Here is a 14,255-nt window from a genome sequence, read left to right on the forward strand (position 1 = left end):
CTGGAGATGTTCAATAAAAGCCTGCCTGAGGCACTTAGTGCCATGGTCTGGTTGATTGGACAGGGCTGGGTGCTAGGTTGGACAGGATGAGCCTGGAGGTCTCTTCCAACCTGATTGATTCTATGATCTATGATCTTCTTCAGAAGGGGGCTTCAGCTTCTGAGGGCAAGCCCTGCAGAGCTGGGGCTGACATTTTCAGTCACTGCATTGTAGTGGGAAAGGACTGGCCCTTACACAAGCAGTGTCCACTGCTCTAGCCTGCCCTCTTCTCCCTCTCACCACCTGGATGCCTTAATGAAGGGGCAGGGAGCTCCAAAATCCAGAGCAAAAAAATATCGGTGGTGTCTGTTCTTCCCCTCATTACTATGAGCAAAAGAAAGCAAAAATAGTTCCCTCTAGCAGCCTGATTTTTTTCCCCCCTTGCTTTAAGTTAAATTCAGCAGCAGTGGCAGTGCTGTCCTTGAGGAGGTGTTGCTTTGAAGGATAGCACCCTGGTGACAGCAGGTAGAGCAGTAGCTGCCTGCCTTCTCGCACTCAGGTTTGCTTAATGAGCCAGAAGAACTCGAAAACCCTGGCGAGAATGGGGCCCCCAGGAGCAGCTGAGGCCAGCCTTGCCCCCTGGTCTTACCTTTCTTCATTTGGCCTGATGTTTTTGTGGTGGATGAGCAGCCTGTGGCGGGGGATCGAGGCAATGAAACTCCACGGGGAGCAGGCACAGGCAGAGCACCAAAGGGAGAGATGTGAGAGATGGATGCAAGGAGGCCACGGCAGTGGCAGGGGTCACTCTGCTGGGGTGGGCAAGCCAAGTGTGCACAAAAAGGGAGAAAGCAAAGGCAATTCCTGCTTCTTCCCTCTGTTATGTGCATCACTGCATTGCAGAGAAAGAAGGGTAAAAAGTGGCTGTAGTCAGGCTCCAGCCTCAACGAGCTGCAGGAGAGGATGGAGTTCCTCCTGCAGGTCTTTGCCTCAGACTGGGTGTGATGGTTTGGGCATTCCCTGCCCTCCCCACACTTCTGAAATCACCCAGACTAGCCTTAGCCAGCTGGGAGTTAAGGGTGAAGCTCTATTTACAGCTTAGCACGATTTACAAGCAGGTACTCAAACATATACAGTTAGATACAAGTTAAAGGGAACACAGAAACATAAAATCCCTCCCAAAACAATCAGCTTGCCAGGAGGGCTCCCGACCCAACCACCCCCCACCGCCACCTCCCTCTTTCCCTCCCTTCAGAGGTAACCAGACCAACCCACGTATGTCTCACGTGGTAAACCTGGAGAGATCTGAGGTGAGAAGCCAAAAAGACAACGAGGAGGTTAGAGGGGGAAAAGGTTGGGTTGGATTAAAGAGTTAAGGCAGAGGCAACGGCAGAGAGCAGAGCGCCAGAGAGAGGGACAGAAGCGAGAGCTGAGCAGTGCGTGAGAGTGCCTGGTCTGTGTTCTGAGCACTTGTGTTTCTCAGCAGAAGAATGGATGACAGAGAGCACTGCTGGGGGGTTTCTTTTCTTCTCACAGGATATTAGGGGAAGAGACCCCAGGAGATCATCCAGTCCAATCCCCCTGCCACAGCAGGATGACATGAGCTAGCTCAGGTCACACAGGAACACATCCACACAGGCCTTGAAAGGCTCCAGATAAAGAGACTCCACAGCCTCTCTGGGCAGCCTGTGCCAGGGCTCTGGAATCCTTACCGTAAAGAAGTTCCTCCTTGTGTTGAGCTGGAACCTCCTGTGCTGCAGCTTCCATCCATTGCTGCTTGTCCTACCCCAAGGAGCAGTGAGCAGAGCCTGTCCCCTCCCCCTCTCCTGACCCCCAGCCCTCAGATGTTTATAAACATTGATTAAATCCTCTCTCCTCTTCTCTTCTCCAGACTAAGCAGCCCCAGGTCCCTCAGCCTCTCCTCATCAGGCAGTGCTTCAGTCCCCTCATCATCCTCATAGCTCTCCAGTGGACCTTCTGCAGCAGATCTCTGTCCCTCTTCAACTGGGGAGCCCAAAACTGAAGGCAGTAGTCAAGATGAGGTCTCAGCAGGGCAGAGTAGAGGGGAAGGAGAACTCCCCTTGATCTGCTGGCCACTCTCCTCCTAATGCACCCCAGGATCCCATTGATCTTCTTCCCTTTTAAACCGGGGAGCCCAAAAGTGGGAAAATGTAGTGAACTGCTGGTGGAGCAGTCCAGGACCTGACCAGTGCAAACCTTCTGCAAGCTTGGGAAAGCAAGATGTAGAGCTGAGCATGCTAAGTTTGGTATTCACTGTACAAGTAGTTATGCCTACAGCCTTGCAATCCCTGCTCGCCGAGCCTCCCTATCAGCCTGCCTCCAGCCTCATCACCTCACCTCACCTCACCTGAGAGTCCTCCCCTCAGCACTGCCAGGCTGCAGATTTTCCAGAGGGTGCCAGCCCTCCCCCCATTGCCCCTGCAGCCTGTTACCTCCTGCTCAGGAGGCTGGTGAGATGCTGCATGCTGCAGCAGCAGCCCCCTGGATGCAGGGAGGAGCGACAGAGGGCTGCCAGCTTCCCAGCTGCACTTGGCTGCAGCCACATCCCACAGGCCCTCCAGCTGCTCTGCCTCTGGCCATCTGCAGTCTTGGGACCAAATGACTTTTCCAGTGAGTGGGAGAAGTGCAATGCAAAGCACACCCACTCCTTTCCCTCTGAATTACCAGACACGACTTCCAACACCAAGATCCTCCAACTCCTCAACCCCCAAACTCTGGGGGTGTGAGGATCCCCAGGGTGCCTGCTGTTAAATAATTAGAAGGCACTAAAGCAAATATTTCTGCCAGTACAGGAATGCCTGTGGCCCTGACAGGGCTGCAGCCTGTCAAATGAGGCTGTGCTTCTGAAGCAGCAGTTCAGTTTAAACTGGGCTTTCTATGCTAGCAGGTTCTGGTTCATGCAGGCAGCCGAGGAGGTGCTGGCTGCTAACACCCTGGCTCCTGATCACACACTTGGCCAATGGAATTTGCAGGTTGCTTTCCAGGACTCCCCTCCTGCCATTAACTTTGTTAGCAGAGAACTTGCACAGTTAACAAGCTCACCCTCCTTGAACTCTGGGCACACAAAGCAGTACCCTATTTATCGACAGCCTTCAGGCCAGCAAAGACAGCACTGACTCCTCTTTTGAATGCAGCTACTTTCTTCTGCTGGCACAGAAGCCAGAGGCTTTCATCAGCCACAAGCCACGAATCCTTTCTGCTCCCTGTTAAATTGTCAGGGGCAAAGATTTGGAACAAATGAATGTGCAATGAGCAGCGTTTATGTTGTAGCCATTTCACTTCTCCAGCTGAGTCTCTAATTGGCTAATACTCATTTTTTCCCCCTCTCACTTGTCTGACAATAATCTGGCCTCTTATTTTATAATGGCTTGCTTTTTCCCCTCCCTTCATCCCAGTTTTTTATAGCTTTTATGTTTATGGGACATGTTCATTCAGTGTATGCCATAAATGGGATCAGCCTCACAGAGCTGCTAACTCACTTTAAAGGACGCTCCATCCCTGGCAACATTCAAACTGGACATGAGGAGGAAGTTGTTCAGCATGAGAGTGGTGAGAGCCTGGAATGGGTTGCCCAGGGAGGTGGTTGAGACCTCCACAGGGGGAGGAGTCCAAGGAGGATGCTATGAAACCCTCAGGCCTGATGTGCCCATTTGGGACACATCCCTTTTTCATTAAAATGTCCTCTCCAGGTAGTCTGAGCACCAAAGCAGCACTCCACTATTCCTCCTCCCCCAGACAAATGGCATGGCATGCTGGGGACCCTCGAGGGGCAAGCTCCCTTTGCTCCCCCATCCCCCCACTCTCTGCCTCCCTTTCTCTCACCAGTAACAGCCAGCCATTGCCTCTGGGATCATTTCCCTCCACCACCACACTTAACTGGACAGTGCATACCAGCAGAGACTCCATCTACAGATTATTTTTCCCTTTTTTTTTTTTGTCTCAGGACATAAATTAACCCCTTAAATCCAAAGAAGCAATATTGCAGAAGTCAGCAGGGAAATAACTTTTCTTAGAGGGCAGGAATTTCATACAGTGCTCACATCAACTTATCCTTGATCCTCAGCGAGCTGCTGCACTTTTAGATTACACTACCTGCAGGGAGGCTGTAGCCAGGTGGGGTTGGGCTCTTCTCCCAGGTAGCCAGGAACAGAACAAGGGGACACAGTCTCAAGTTGTGCCAGGGGAGGTCTAGGCTGGATGTTAGAAGGAAGTTGTTGTCAGAGAGAGTGATTGGCATTGGAATGGGCTGCCCAGAGAGGTGGTGGAGTTGCTGTCCCTGGAGGTGTTGAAGCCAAGCCTGGCTGGGGCACTTAGTGCCATGGTCTGGTTGATTGTCTGGGGCTGGGTGCTAGGTTGGACTGGATGATCTTGGAGGTCTCTTCCAACCTGGTTGATTCTGTTTCTATATCCCAGAGCTAAGACTGAGCAGTAGGAGCATCACATGGTGAGTTAGTGAGGTGAGACTCATTGTGACCGTGGAGCAGAGCTCTGCTAGCCAGAGCTGGTTTCAGAAGCACACAGCCCCCAGGAGCAAAGTTTGCCCCTGTTGGATTGCATCTGCAATTAATTTTCTAACTAAACATACAACTTCCACTTCTTCAGAGCTGTTTTGATCCATTTCCCTCTCTGACACCTCCTAATTTCCTGTTTCCTAGATGATTTTAACACTGTCTTTGGCAACAACCCTATTTTCACCACCTGAAAACTCAGTATGCAGAACCAAACCGCAGCAGCTGGTTTGTGTGTCACCACCTGCACACCTCGGGCTAGAGGCTCTGCAAAATGATCCTGACTGAATGTCAGCTTTTGCTGCTCCCTAAAAAAAAACACACACACCCCAGGTGAAAGGTCCCATTGAATGCACTCTCAGTCCCTTTGTGCCTCTCAGGAGGAGGCAGGCTTTCAAACCAGCTTGGAGGGCAACTAACACAAAGGTTTCAGGCTTGTTATATATCCCAGGCTCACAGGATGTCAGGGGTTAGAAGGGACCCAAGGAGATCACCCAGTCCAACCCCCCTGCCACAGCAGGGCCATACAAGCTAGCTCAGGTCACACAGGAACACAGCCAGACAGGCCTTGGAAGCCTCTAGAGAAGGAGACTCCACAACTTCTCTGAGGAGCCTGTGCCAGTGCTCTGGGACCCTTCCAGTCAAGAAGTTCCCCCTTGTGTTGAGCTGGAACCTCCTGTGCTGCAGCTTCCACCAGACCTTTCACCAGCTTCATTGTCCTTCTCTGAACATGCTCCACAACCTCACTATCATCCTCCTCATCACGACCACAGTCTCTTGCCTGCCCAGGTAGACAAACACCTGCATCAGCCCTTCCCTGGACAGACATTCTTGCTGCTCACACTCTAAGCCCTGCCACGAGGTTGATGGGAGCTCACCTGAGCAGATCTTTCTTTCCAGCAATGACAAGTAACTGAGTTCCTCTGCCAGCTCAGTGTCCATCCCTGCTGTCCACAGAGACTGACACTGCTAACTGTGGGGGAATGGGTAAGGATGAAGGGTCAGCTATGTTTTGCAGCATTGCCTCCCAGTTTAATAACCTCTTTTCATTAGGAATCAGCAGCTGGCAGGTGATTTCAGTGCAAGTGGTGAAACACCTCAGACTGCAGGGATTTTACCAATTCTAATATTAAAAATGTTTCTGAAGTTGAAGCTTTTTGCCAGGAGTCTCCTCCAGTACCACACAGCTCAAAGCCAGCCTATCCCAGAGGACTGGCACGGCCAGGCAAGCAGCCCCTGAGGGCTGCAGGCAGCCAGCAGTGAAGCTCCCAGTGCTGCAGTGGAGATGGCCATGTGGGGGGAAGGGACACACGATTTGATGCATGGGTAGAACCCATGCCATGCTTATCACTGACCTGCCCACTTGAGAGGGTAAGTGGCAGGAGAGCCAAGCCTGATGAAGCCAGAAAGGTCACTGCAAGCTCTCCTGAAAGCCCTTCCTGGCAGCACAGGGGCTTGCAGCAGGCCTTGGGGTGGGAAAGAGGGAGCTGGTTTCCTCCAGCTGCACAGCAGCTTCCAAGGGACAGAGGAACCTGTCTGCTCCCAGCCTTTGCATCCCACCCAGCACAGCTGCCCCTTCCCCCAAGTGCTTCATCAAGGAGTCAGCTCTGCACAACTTTTCTCCGGCCCAGGGACTGCAGCCGCCTCTGAGCGCGCAGGGATGGGTCCCGCACCCTCCGCGGGCAGCAGCCTCCTGCCCCCGTGCGGAGCGCAACTGCCGGAGCGGCAGCGGCAGAGCCGGGCTCTGGGTGGCTCCGCAGCCTTCTGAGCCGCTGCAGGGCAGGGAGCGAGGTGTCTCTGCATACATTACGGTCTGGTCCCCCCCTTTGCAAGGAGATTTGTGTAGATAACTTCCATTAATGTTAAAGGCAGTCGTTCACATAAATCCTCAGCACACTAATGGCCCTCCAGCCCCCTCGGAGCACTATTCCGTGCTGCTGCATTTAGGCAGCACAATGTAAACGTGGCTGCCTTAATATGCAAACCAATGCAAGTATTTACTGAGCCATAAGAGGCAGTTACTCGGCACATCTCTCACTCAGCCTGCACAGGGAAAGAGGTGGAGGCTGCCAGATGAAATCAGGAGATAAATGTTATCAATGTTTCCTCCAGGCAACAGGGGAAAGCCCTGTGCCCCCTGTGCTGAGGCGGGCATCAGTCTGGGTGCAGAGCCAATTCCAGATGCAGAAGGAAGCCTGTCTTTACTGGCATGCACTCGGGGGAGGGCTGCAGTACCAGTCCAGATGCAGAAGGAAGCCTGTCTTTACTGGCATGCACTCGGGGGAGGGCTGCAGTACCAGTCCAGATGCAGAAGGAAGCCTGTCTTTACTGGCATGCACTTGGGGGAGGGCTGCAGTGCCAGTCCAGATGCAGAAGGAAGCCTGTCTTTACTGGCATGCACTTGGGGAAGGGCTGCAGTGCCAGTCCAGATGCAGAAGGAAGCCTGTCTTTACTGGCATGCACTTGGGGGAGGGCTGCAGTGCCAGTCCAGATGCAGAAGGAAGCCTGTCTTTACTGGCATGCACTTGGGGAAGGGCTGCAGTGCCAGTCCAGATGCAGAAGGAAGCCTGTCTTTACTGGCATGCACTTGGGGGAGGGCTGCAGTGCCAGTCCAGATGCAGAAGGAAGCCTGTCTTTACTGGCATGCACTTGGGGAAGGGCTGCAGTGCCAGTCCAGATGCAGAAGGAAGCCTGTCTTTACTGGCATGCACTTGGGGAAGGGCTGCAGTACCAGTCCAGATGCAGAGGGAAGCCTGTCTTTACTGGCATGCACTTGGGGGAGGGCTGCAGTGCCAGTCCAGATGCAGAAGGAAGCCTGTCTTTACTGGCATGCACTTGGGGGAGGGCTGCAGTGCCAGTCCAGATGCAGAAGGAAGCCTGTCTTTACTGGCATGCACTTGGGGGAGGGCTGCAGTGCCAGTTCCAGATGCAGAAGGAAGCCTGTCTTTACTGGCATGCACTTGGGGGAGGGCTGCAGTGCCAGTTCCAGATGCAGAGGGAAGCCTGTCTTTACTGGCATGCACTCGGGGGAGGGCTGCAGTGCCAGTCCAGATGCAGAAGGAAGCCTGTCTTTACTGGCATGCACTTGGGGTCGGGCTGCAGGTGGCCTCAGCCAGCTGCCCATCTCCCAGGATGGGACTTGGGCTTGCAGGGGGCTGGTAGAAAGGTGGCCACTACACAACTACACACATACCAGAGCAGGGTTCATGGAAGAGTGAGACCTTGGGCTTTCCCCTGCGCTGTGCCAAGTGCAGCCTCTTGCCCTCCTGTCCCCAGCAGAGCTGTGTAGGCACCGCGGGTCTGTGTGCTGTGGTGCAGGCAGGAGCCGAAGCACCTGGAGCGCTCTGTTTCAGCCACACTTGTCGCACATCACAGCAATGCCCAGGAGCACCCAACGTGACAGAGCAACAGCTGCCCCCTGAGAAAGCTTTGGTTAGTCTGACACTGTGCCAGGTAAGAGGAGGAGGAATCCACAGCCACACTCCTGGCCCTGCTGCTGACCAGGACTAGGAATGGAAAGGAAATCCCATCCTTGGCATCCCACACTCAAACTGACCTCAAACAGGCAGGGAGCAAAAGGTTGGCATTTATAGCACCGTTTCTGCTGCACAATGGGAACCACCTTTGAAGATGGGATCAGGACCAACGACAGGGCACTGGCAAACTGTTGAGTTCAAGAGGAATTAATCATCCTTCAGCAGAGCATAATTACACATCCAGACTCCTCTGGGCAATTCCTTATATGCTTCATATTCTTTACACTAGCTCCTAAAGGGAGTCCATCTAAATGAACTACTTCCAGTCTCACCTTCTTCATAAGGCTTCATTATTAGTAATAATAATAAAGCACATGAGAAGTTTAGCTGTTTCATTAGTCAGTTTGAGCCCCTCACCTCCAGTGCACATCAGCCTCTCTTTCATCAATTCCTTCATCCTCAGCTGCAGAAAATTTTGGTACAAAGAAGTTTGCTCAGCTTAGAAGGTATTTCCAGTTTTATTAGCCCACAGTAAATTCAGCCAGCAGCTTTCCTGCACCCATGGCTCATGGTTCTATCTGGCAGAGGAGCTTTTAATCCCCTGGCACAGGATTTTGAGTGACTTTTGAATGAGATCCTTTAAATATTTTTAAATGCCCAGCAAACTAAAGAGAAAATTTTGCTTCCTTTGCACAGGAGAACAATGCAACTTGTTAGAGCAGAGTTCAGGCACATCATTTTTATTTTCCCTTTGAGGTAAGCCTGGAATATTTTTCTTTACAGAACTACACCCATTATTGGTCACTGGTCACCAGTGGAGACTCCCAGCTGCTCAGTGCTCTTCACGGACAGCTGGGAGCATTCATAGAATCATAGAATCAAGCAGGTTGGAAGAGACCTCCAAGCTCAGCCAGTCCAACCTAGCACCCAGCCGTAAACAATCAACCAGACCATGGCACTAAGTGCCCCAGCCAGGCTTGGATGCAACACCTCCAGGGACAGTGACTCCACCACCTCCCTGGGCAGCCCATTCCAATGCCAATCACTCTCTCTGACAACAACTTCCTCCTAACATCCAGCCTAGACCTCCTCTGGCACAGCTTGAGACTGTGTCCCCTTGTTCTGTTGCTGCTTGCCTGGCAGCAGAGCCCAACCCCACCTGGCTACAGCCTCCCTGCAGGTAGCTGCAGACAGCAATGAGCTCTGCCCTGAGCCTCCTGTTCTGCAGGCTGCACACCCCCAGCTCCCTCAGCCTCTCCTCACAGGGCTGTGCTCCAGCCCCTCACAGCTTTGTCGCCCTCCTGTGGACACCTTCAGTACTGCAACATCTCTCTTGAATGGAGGAGCCCAGAACTGGACACAGCACTCAAGGTGTGGCCTGAGCAGTGCTGAGCACAGGAGCAGAATAACCTCCCTTGTGCTGCTGGCCACACTGCTCCTGAGCCAGCCCAGGATGCTATTGGCTCTCCTGCCCACCTGTCCTCCCACTTCTCATTTTTCTGGATCCTGTGTGCCCTCTTGCCACAAGGAATCCCTCTGGGATGCATTTGGGACAGGATAAGTTGAAGAAGGATTTTGTATACAATTCTATGAAGGTGATGGTGGAAAGCAAGCAGAAATGGCAGAGAGAAAAGTGTCACCAATGCAATACAAATAAGCAGGTGTAAATAAAGCTGACTCCTTCTTTGCACCCCTCTAAAGCTGCAGGCAGAGAAGTAAGGCAGAATTTTATGGGCTTGGGGTAATTTTTAAATCATTGTTATGATTTCCTTTTCAAAACCACCATGATGCCATTGAGAATATTTCATGCAAGTGAACTAAAATCCCCTGGAGAGAAGAGAGCTTTGCTGACTGCAGCATTATCAAATCTCAGCACTTTGCTCTGTTCAGGTTTTAACAGAAGTCATTGCTCACCAACTGTTTCCTGCAAGTCTTTCTTACCCAAACTCTGCTTTTGTGGCTTGGGTTTACCTGCCAGGCTCCTGTGGGTTCTCTGCTGCTTGCAGATGGAGCCTGTGTTTGGGTCTGTAGTTTAAAGCACACCAGGTGTTCCCAAACTAATGATAAGAATATTGGTTAGGATTAATGGTGTGAGTTCAGTCTGCAGTAGTGAAGGAGCCCCTGGATACCTCTGAGAGCCCAGTGAGAAGTGGCTATGTTGGCCAGTCAACTAAAGCATCCCCACTTCTGCTGCAGGGCTTGGGTCAGCTCCCACTAGAGCTGGGTGCTGGGGGAGCCTGTGAGGGTGCTGCCAAGTCCTGGCATGGCCTGAGAGAAGGAGGATGGCCACATCCTCACCCAGGGCAGCCCATGTCCCAGCAGCTGGGAGGCTGCCATGACACAAGGCTAAGGAGGTGTGATCTGGCCTGGTTAATAGTAACACATGGGTAGTCAAGGTGAGTCACTGGACAAGTGCCCACAGGACAAGGGTTAGGGCTGGACAGGTTGGCATTTACATTTCCAGTGCCCACCCTGGCACAGGGAATTGGCTGGCACAGTAATTTAAAGACATCCCAACAGCTGCTTGGTAAATAGTGAGTAAAGGCACAGGACATGCAGCTCTCCTCTCTGGGGTCATGAAGATCCTGGTGCCTTTGCCAGCAGCTGCTCTTCCCTGATACACTCACCAGCAGACCCTGCCTACTGCCAGTGGAGTGTGCCTCTAGTTCGGGGGGGTGTTGTTGCATGCAGTGTGGGAGACAGACCTGCCCTGCTGCCTGGCACCTGGGGGCCAGTAAGTTCTGCCCTGTGATTGTGGAAACAGCAATGCTGGGCTCTGAGGAGCAGCATGAGGCATGCCACCAGACCTACACCACCCCAAGTGCACCAGTGAGGCAGGTGCAGGCATCACCTCTTCCCACTGATCCCTTGCTTACCTGCCTCATCCAAAGGGACTGGATGAGAGAGCAGGCAGGAGCCCAGCAGGCAGGAGCCCTGCAGGCAGGGCTTGTCTGTCTCCTGTTCTCCAGTGGTGAACAGTCAACTGTCCCACATCCCTCTTCTTCATCCTACAGCTTATCTCCTCCCTCCTTTTTTGGTTGTTTTCATTTCCTTTTTCTTTGTTAATGTTGCCTTCAAGTCAAGAGAGAGCAGGTGCTGGGGGGACATCTGCATAAGGTCACATCTCAGCCTCCTGAAGCTCAAGGTGTCACTCACACACCAGGATGGGTTGCACTGCAGTGTTTTCTTCTAAACTCCTCTTTTTTTTGCTTTTAATATGCCTCAGAAACAAAACAAAACAAAACCCAAAGCAACCAACCACAACATTTTGTGTCAAGCACAGAGCTAAGGGAATAGCTGAGGGGAAACAGCATCCTACTGCCATTTCCTCTTTCTAGATACCACAGACACCATCAGGCACCTGTACAGCCTTGTGTTCCCAGCAGGTGAGAAACCTCTAGGGCAAAGCTTTGATTGGGCAGGAAAGAAAATTGCCTCTCTCTACCCACTCTTTTTGACAAAACACAGGAAATTACTCATTAAACATCTCCAATTAAAGAAAAAAAAACCACCAAAACCCAAAAACCAAACACAAAACACAAAGCCAAACCCCAACATAAATATCAGAGGTACTGAGCTACATCAGCCAAGTATTTGTACCAAGGTGTGTGCAGATTGCTGAGCTAATTCAGCACAGGTACTTTTTTTCTGTTGATTGATTTCTTTCTCCTTTTTTCCCCTCCCTGTGCTTCTTCCATGCTCTATCATTAAAAAGTCTGTGCCCTGCCAGCCTTTCCAACCTGAAGAAGATGTGTATCAGCCAGATCACTTTCATGATGGGACAGAGAGAATCATAGAATCAAGCAGGTTGGAAGAGGCCTCCAAGATCATCCAGTCCAACCTAGCACCCAGCCCTGTCCAGTCAACCAGACCATGGCACTAAGTGCCCCAGCCAGGCTTGGCTTCAACACCTCCAGGCACAGAGACTCCACCACCTCCCTGGGCAGCCCATTCCAATGCCAATCACTCTCTCTGACAACAACTTCCTCCTAACATCCAGCCTAGACCTCCCCTGGCACAACTTGAGGCTGTGTCCCCTTCTTCTGTTGCTGCTTGCCTGGCAGCAGAGCCCAACCCCACCTGGCTACAGCCTCCCTTCAAGTAGTTGTAGAGAGCAATGAGCTCTGCCCTGAGCCTCCTGTTCTGCAGGCTGCACACCCCCAGCTTCCTCAGCCTCTCCTCACAGTGATACCTGAATTAAAACAAAGCATCATCTGCAGCTGGAGAGGCCTGGGAGACAACTTCACCTAAATAAGATCACAAAACCTCAGCATGCAAATCTCCAAGCCATGTCCTGGCTGGAGTCAAGCAAGCTGTGCTGATTTACACCACAAGCTGATAGAGCTTAGCTGGAACTAGGACTGGCAGCACAGTGTGGTGGAGGATGCTGTAAGTATTCCTGTAGCACAAAGACACTTTTGAGACTCCAGCCCTGCTCACACAACTAACAACATCTCCACACTTTCCATGTATGTGTCACTTAACCCCCCCTTTACCTGCTGTACATTGCCCACCATGCCTTTACTCAGCTTGAAAAGCCTTTGGTCTGCCCCTGAGCAAAGCATCTGCAGAAGCCCTTTAAAGCAGATCCAGGGTTAAACAGAAATCCCCTCCCCCAAGCTGCGAATTCCAACAGCTTTCCTTAAAGCAGACCCAGGGTTAAAGAGAAATCCCCTCCAAGATGAGAATTGCAACAACTTTCCTTAAAGCAGACCCAGGGTTAAAGAGAAATCCCCTCCAAGATGAGAATTGCAACAACTTTCCTTAAAGCAGACCCAGGGTTAAAGAGAAATTCACCACCATCACCACCCCCAAGCTGGGAATTCCAACAACTTTCCTTCTGCAGCTCACCTGATGAACTTTACACACCTGCCACAAGCCTGGCAAGCACCAAACCCGAGAGCAGCTGCTCTCTGCCCAGAAAGCAGCCCACAGCCATTTCCAGCCATGGAAAAAGAAGGAGAAGCAGTGCCCAGACCTCAAAGGCTTTTACTCACTCGACCACGCCGGGCTTCACCCTCGGGCAGCAGGCGGTGGGCGGCAGGCTGGGGCCGCTCGGAGAGCTCAGGAGGGACTGGCAGGGCTAGCAGGGTACGAGCGCACATTCCATCCCCCTGCTCTGTCCTCTGTCAAAGTTACCTTGGAATCACCTGAAAAGACAAACAGAAGCAACTCTGCTGAAGGCTGCTCCTGAGCATCGCCCAGCGCTGGGCGCCTGTGAGTCTCAAAGGCACAACGCAGCACACGAGCAGCACCGCTCCCTCCGGCTGCCACTTAAGGATGAAAATCCAACTCAGCACCTGGCTTGGAGATACCAGGAGGGTTTAATGAAGATCGTTGCTCTGTGAAGTACACTAAACCCCAAAATGTGTGCTGTAAATACTGCCTGCTAGGTACAGTGCTAAAGAAGCTGCTTTTAAAATGGAAGAGGCGTTTATCTACCTGGCAGCAAAACACACCCTGCTCAGGTTCGGCTCTGGAAAAGCCCAAAGCTGCTCTGCATGCAAAGTGCTCCGTAGGCAGAAGTCTTCAGCAACTAGTGCAGACACACTGCTAGGTGCACAGACAGACGGACAGACGCTCCAGCAGCACCAGCTCTCCCCACACACGCTGCTCCCGGGGACAGCTCAAGGTGAGCTTTGGCGAAGAGAGGCTCCAAGTGAGAAGTTACCGTACAGAACAGCAGAAGGAGAACTGCTCCACCGAGGCTCAACAACAAACAGCAGGCAGAGAAGAAGCAGCATGCTTTGCCCTTACCTATTGCTTAGCTTAAGGCACTGAGCAGTGTCTTTAGAGGACCCGGGCACTGGGACCCGAAGGGCAGAGGACTTTCAGCGCAGCCACACAGACTCCAGCCAAAGCCATCTTCTCCCTGTCTCTCAGCACAGTGCAAGTCTCCAGCAGCTCAGCTCTCCAGCTGCAAACATCTCATTAGACTAATGCATTCAGCACAGGCAGAAAACTCGATTTACCATAGCTACAGCAATGAATTTCCATTACGATGACAGCTTCAACCACATCATGTCCGGAGCAGCAGCCAACCACTGCCTTTTAAAGCACACACACACTTCACATGCAGCAAGCCAGGCCTGCCCGTTGGGTTCCCCTGCTCTTCACAGCTACACCCAGAACCACTTTTGCCTTTTATTTGGGTTTTTTTTCCCCCTTTTCTTTATTTCAGAAACTCCACAGGCTGAAAGGTGAAGCTGTTTGGACTCCCCCCCCCACCTCCCCAAAAAATAACCCCAAAACAACCTAGCAGCATCCTTTGCAG

General features: G+C 52.0%; 1 protein-coding gene across 3 annotated transcripts in view; it reads right to left on the reverse strand.

Annotated features, from left to right (window-relative positions):
• The window catches only part of SCML4 (Scm polycomb group protein like 4), a 57,363-nt gene extending 43,540 nt beyond the window's left edge, over positions 1–13,823 (reverse strand). Inside the window, exons 1-2 of one of the 3 annotated variants that reach the window (XM_064170170.1) lie at positions 13,739–13,823; positions 12,979–13,131 (exon numbers count right to left, since the gene is read on the reverse strand). In XM_064170170.1, the coding sequence (XP_064026240.1) occupies positions 12,979–13,086 (108 nt within the window). In that variant the 5' untranslated portion in view covers positions 13,087–13,131; positions 13,739–13,823. Of the gene's footprint in view, positions 1–12,978; positions 13,132–13,738 lie in introns of those variants that run through there. The other 2 variants (XM_064170167.1, XM_064170169.1) reach the window with 2 other exon arrangements.
• Between the last annotated feature and the right edge of the window lie 432 nt (positions 13,824–14,255).

The sequence above is a fragment of the Pogoniulus pusillus genome, chromosome 33, assembly GCF_015220805.1.
Source record: "Pogoniulus pusillus isolate bPogPus1 chromosome 33, bPogPus1.pri, whole genome shotgun sequence".
Classification (NCBI taxonomy): Eukaryota; Metazoa; Chordata; class Aves; order Piciformes; family Lybiidae; genus Pogoniulus; species Pogoniulus pusillus.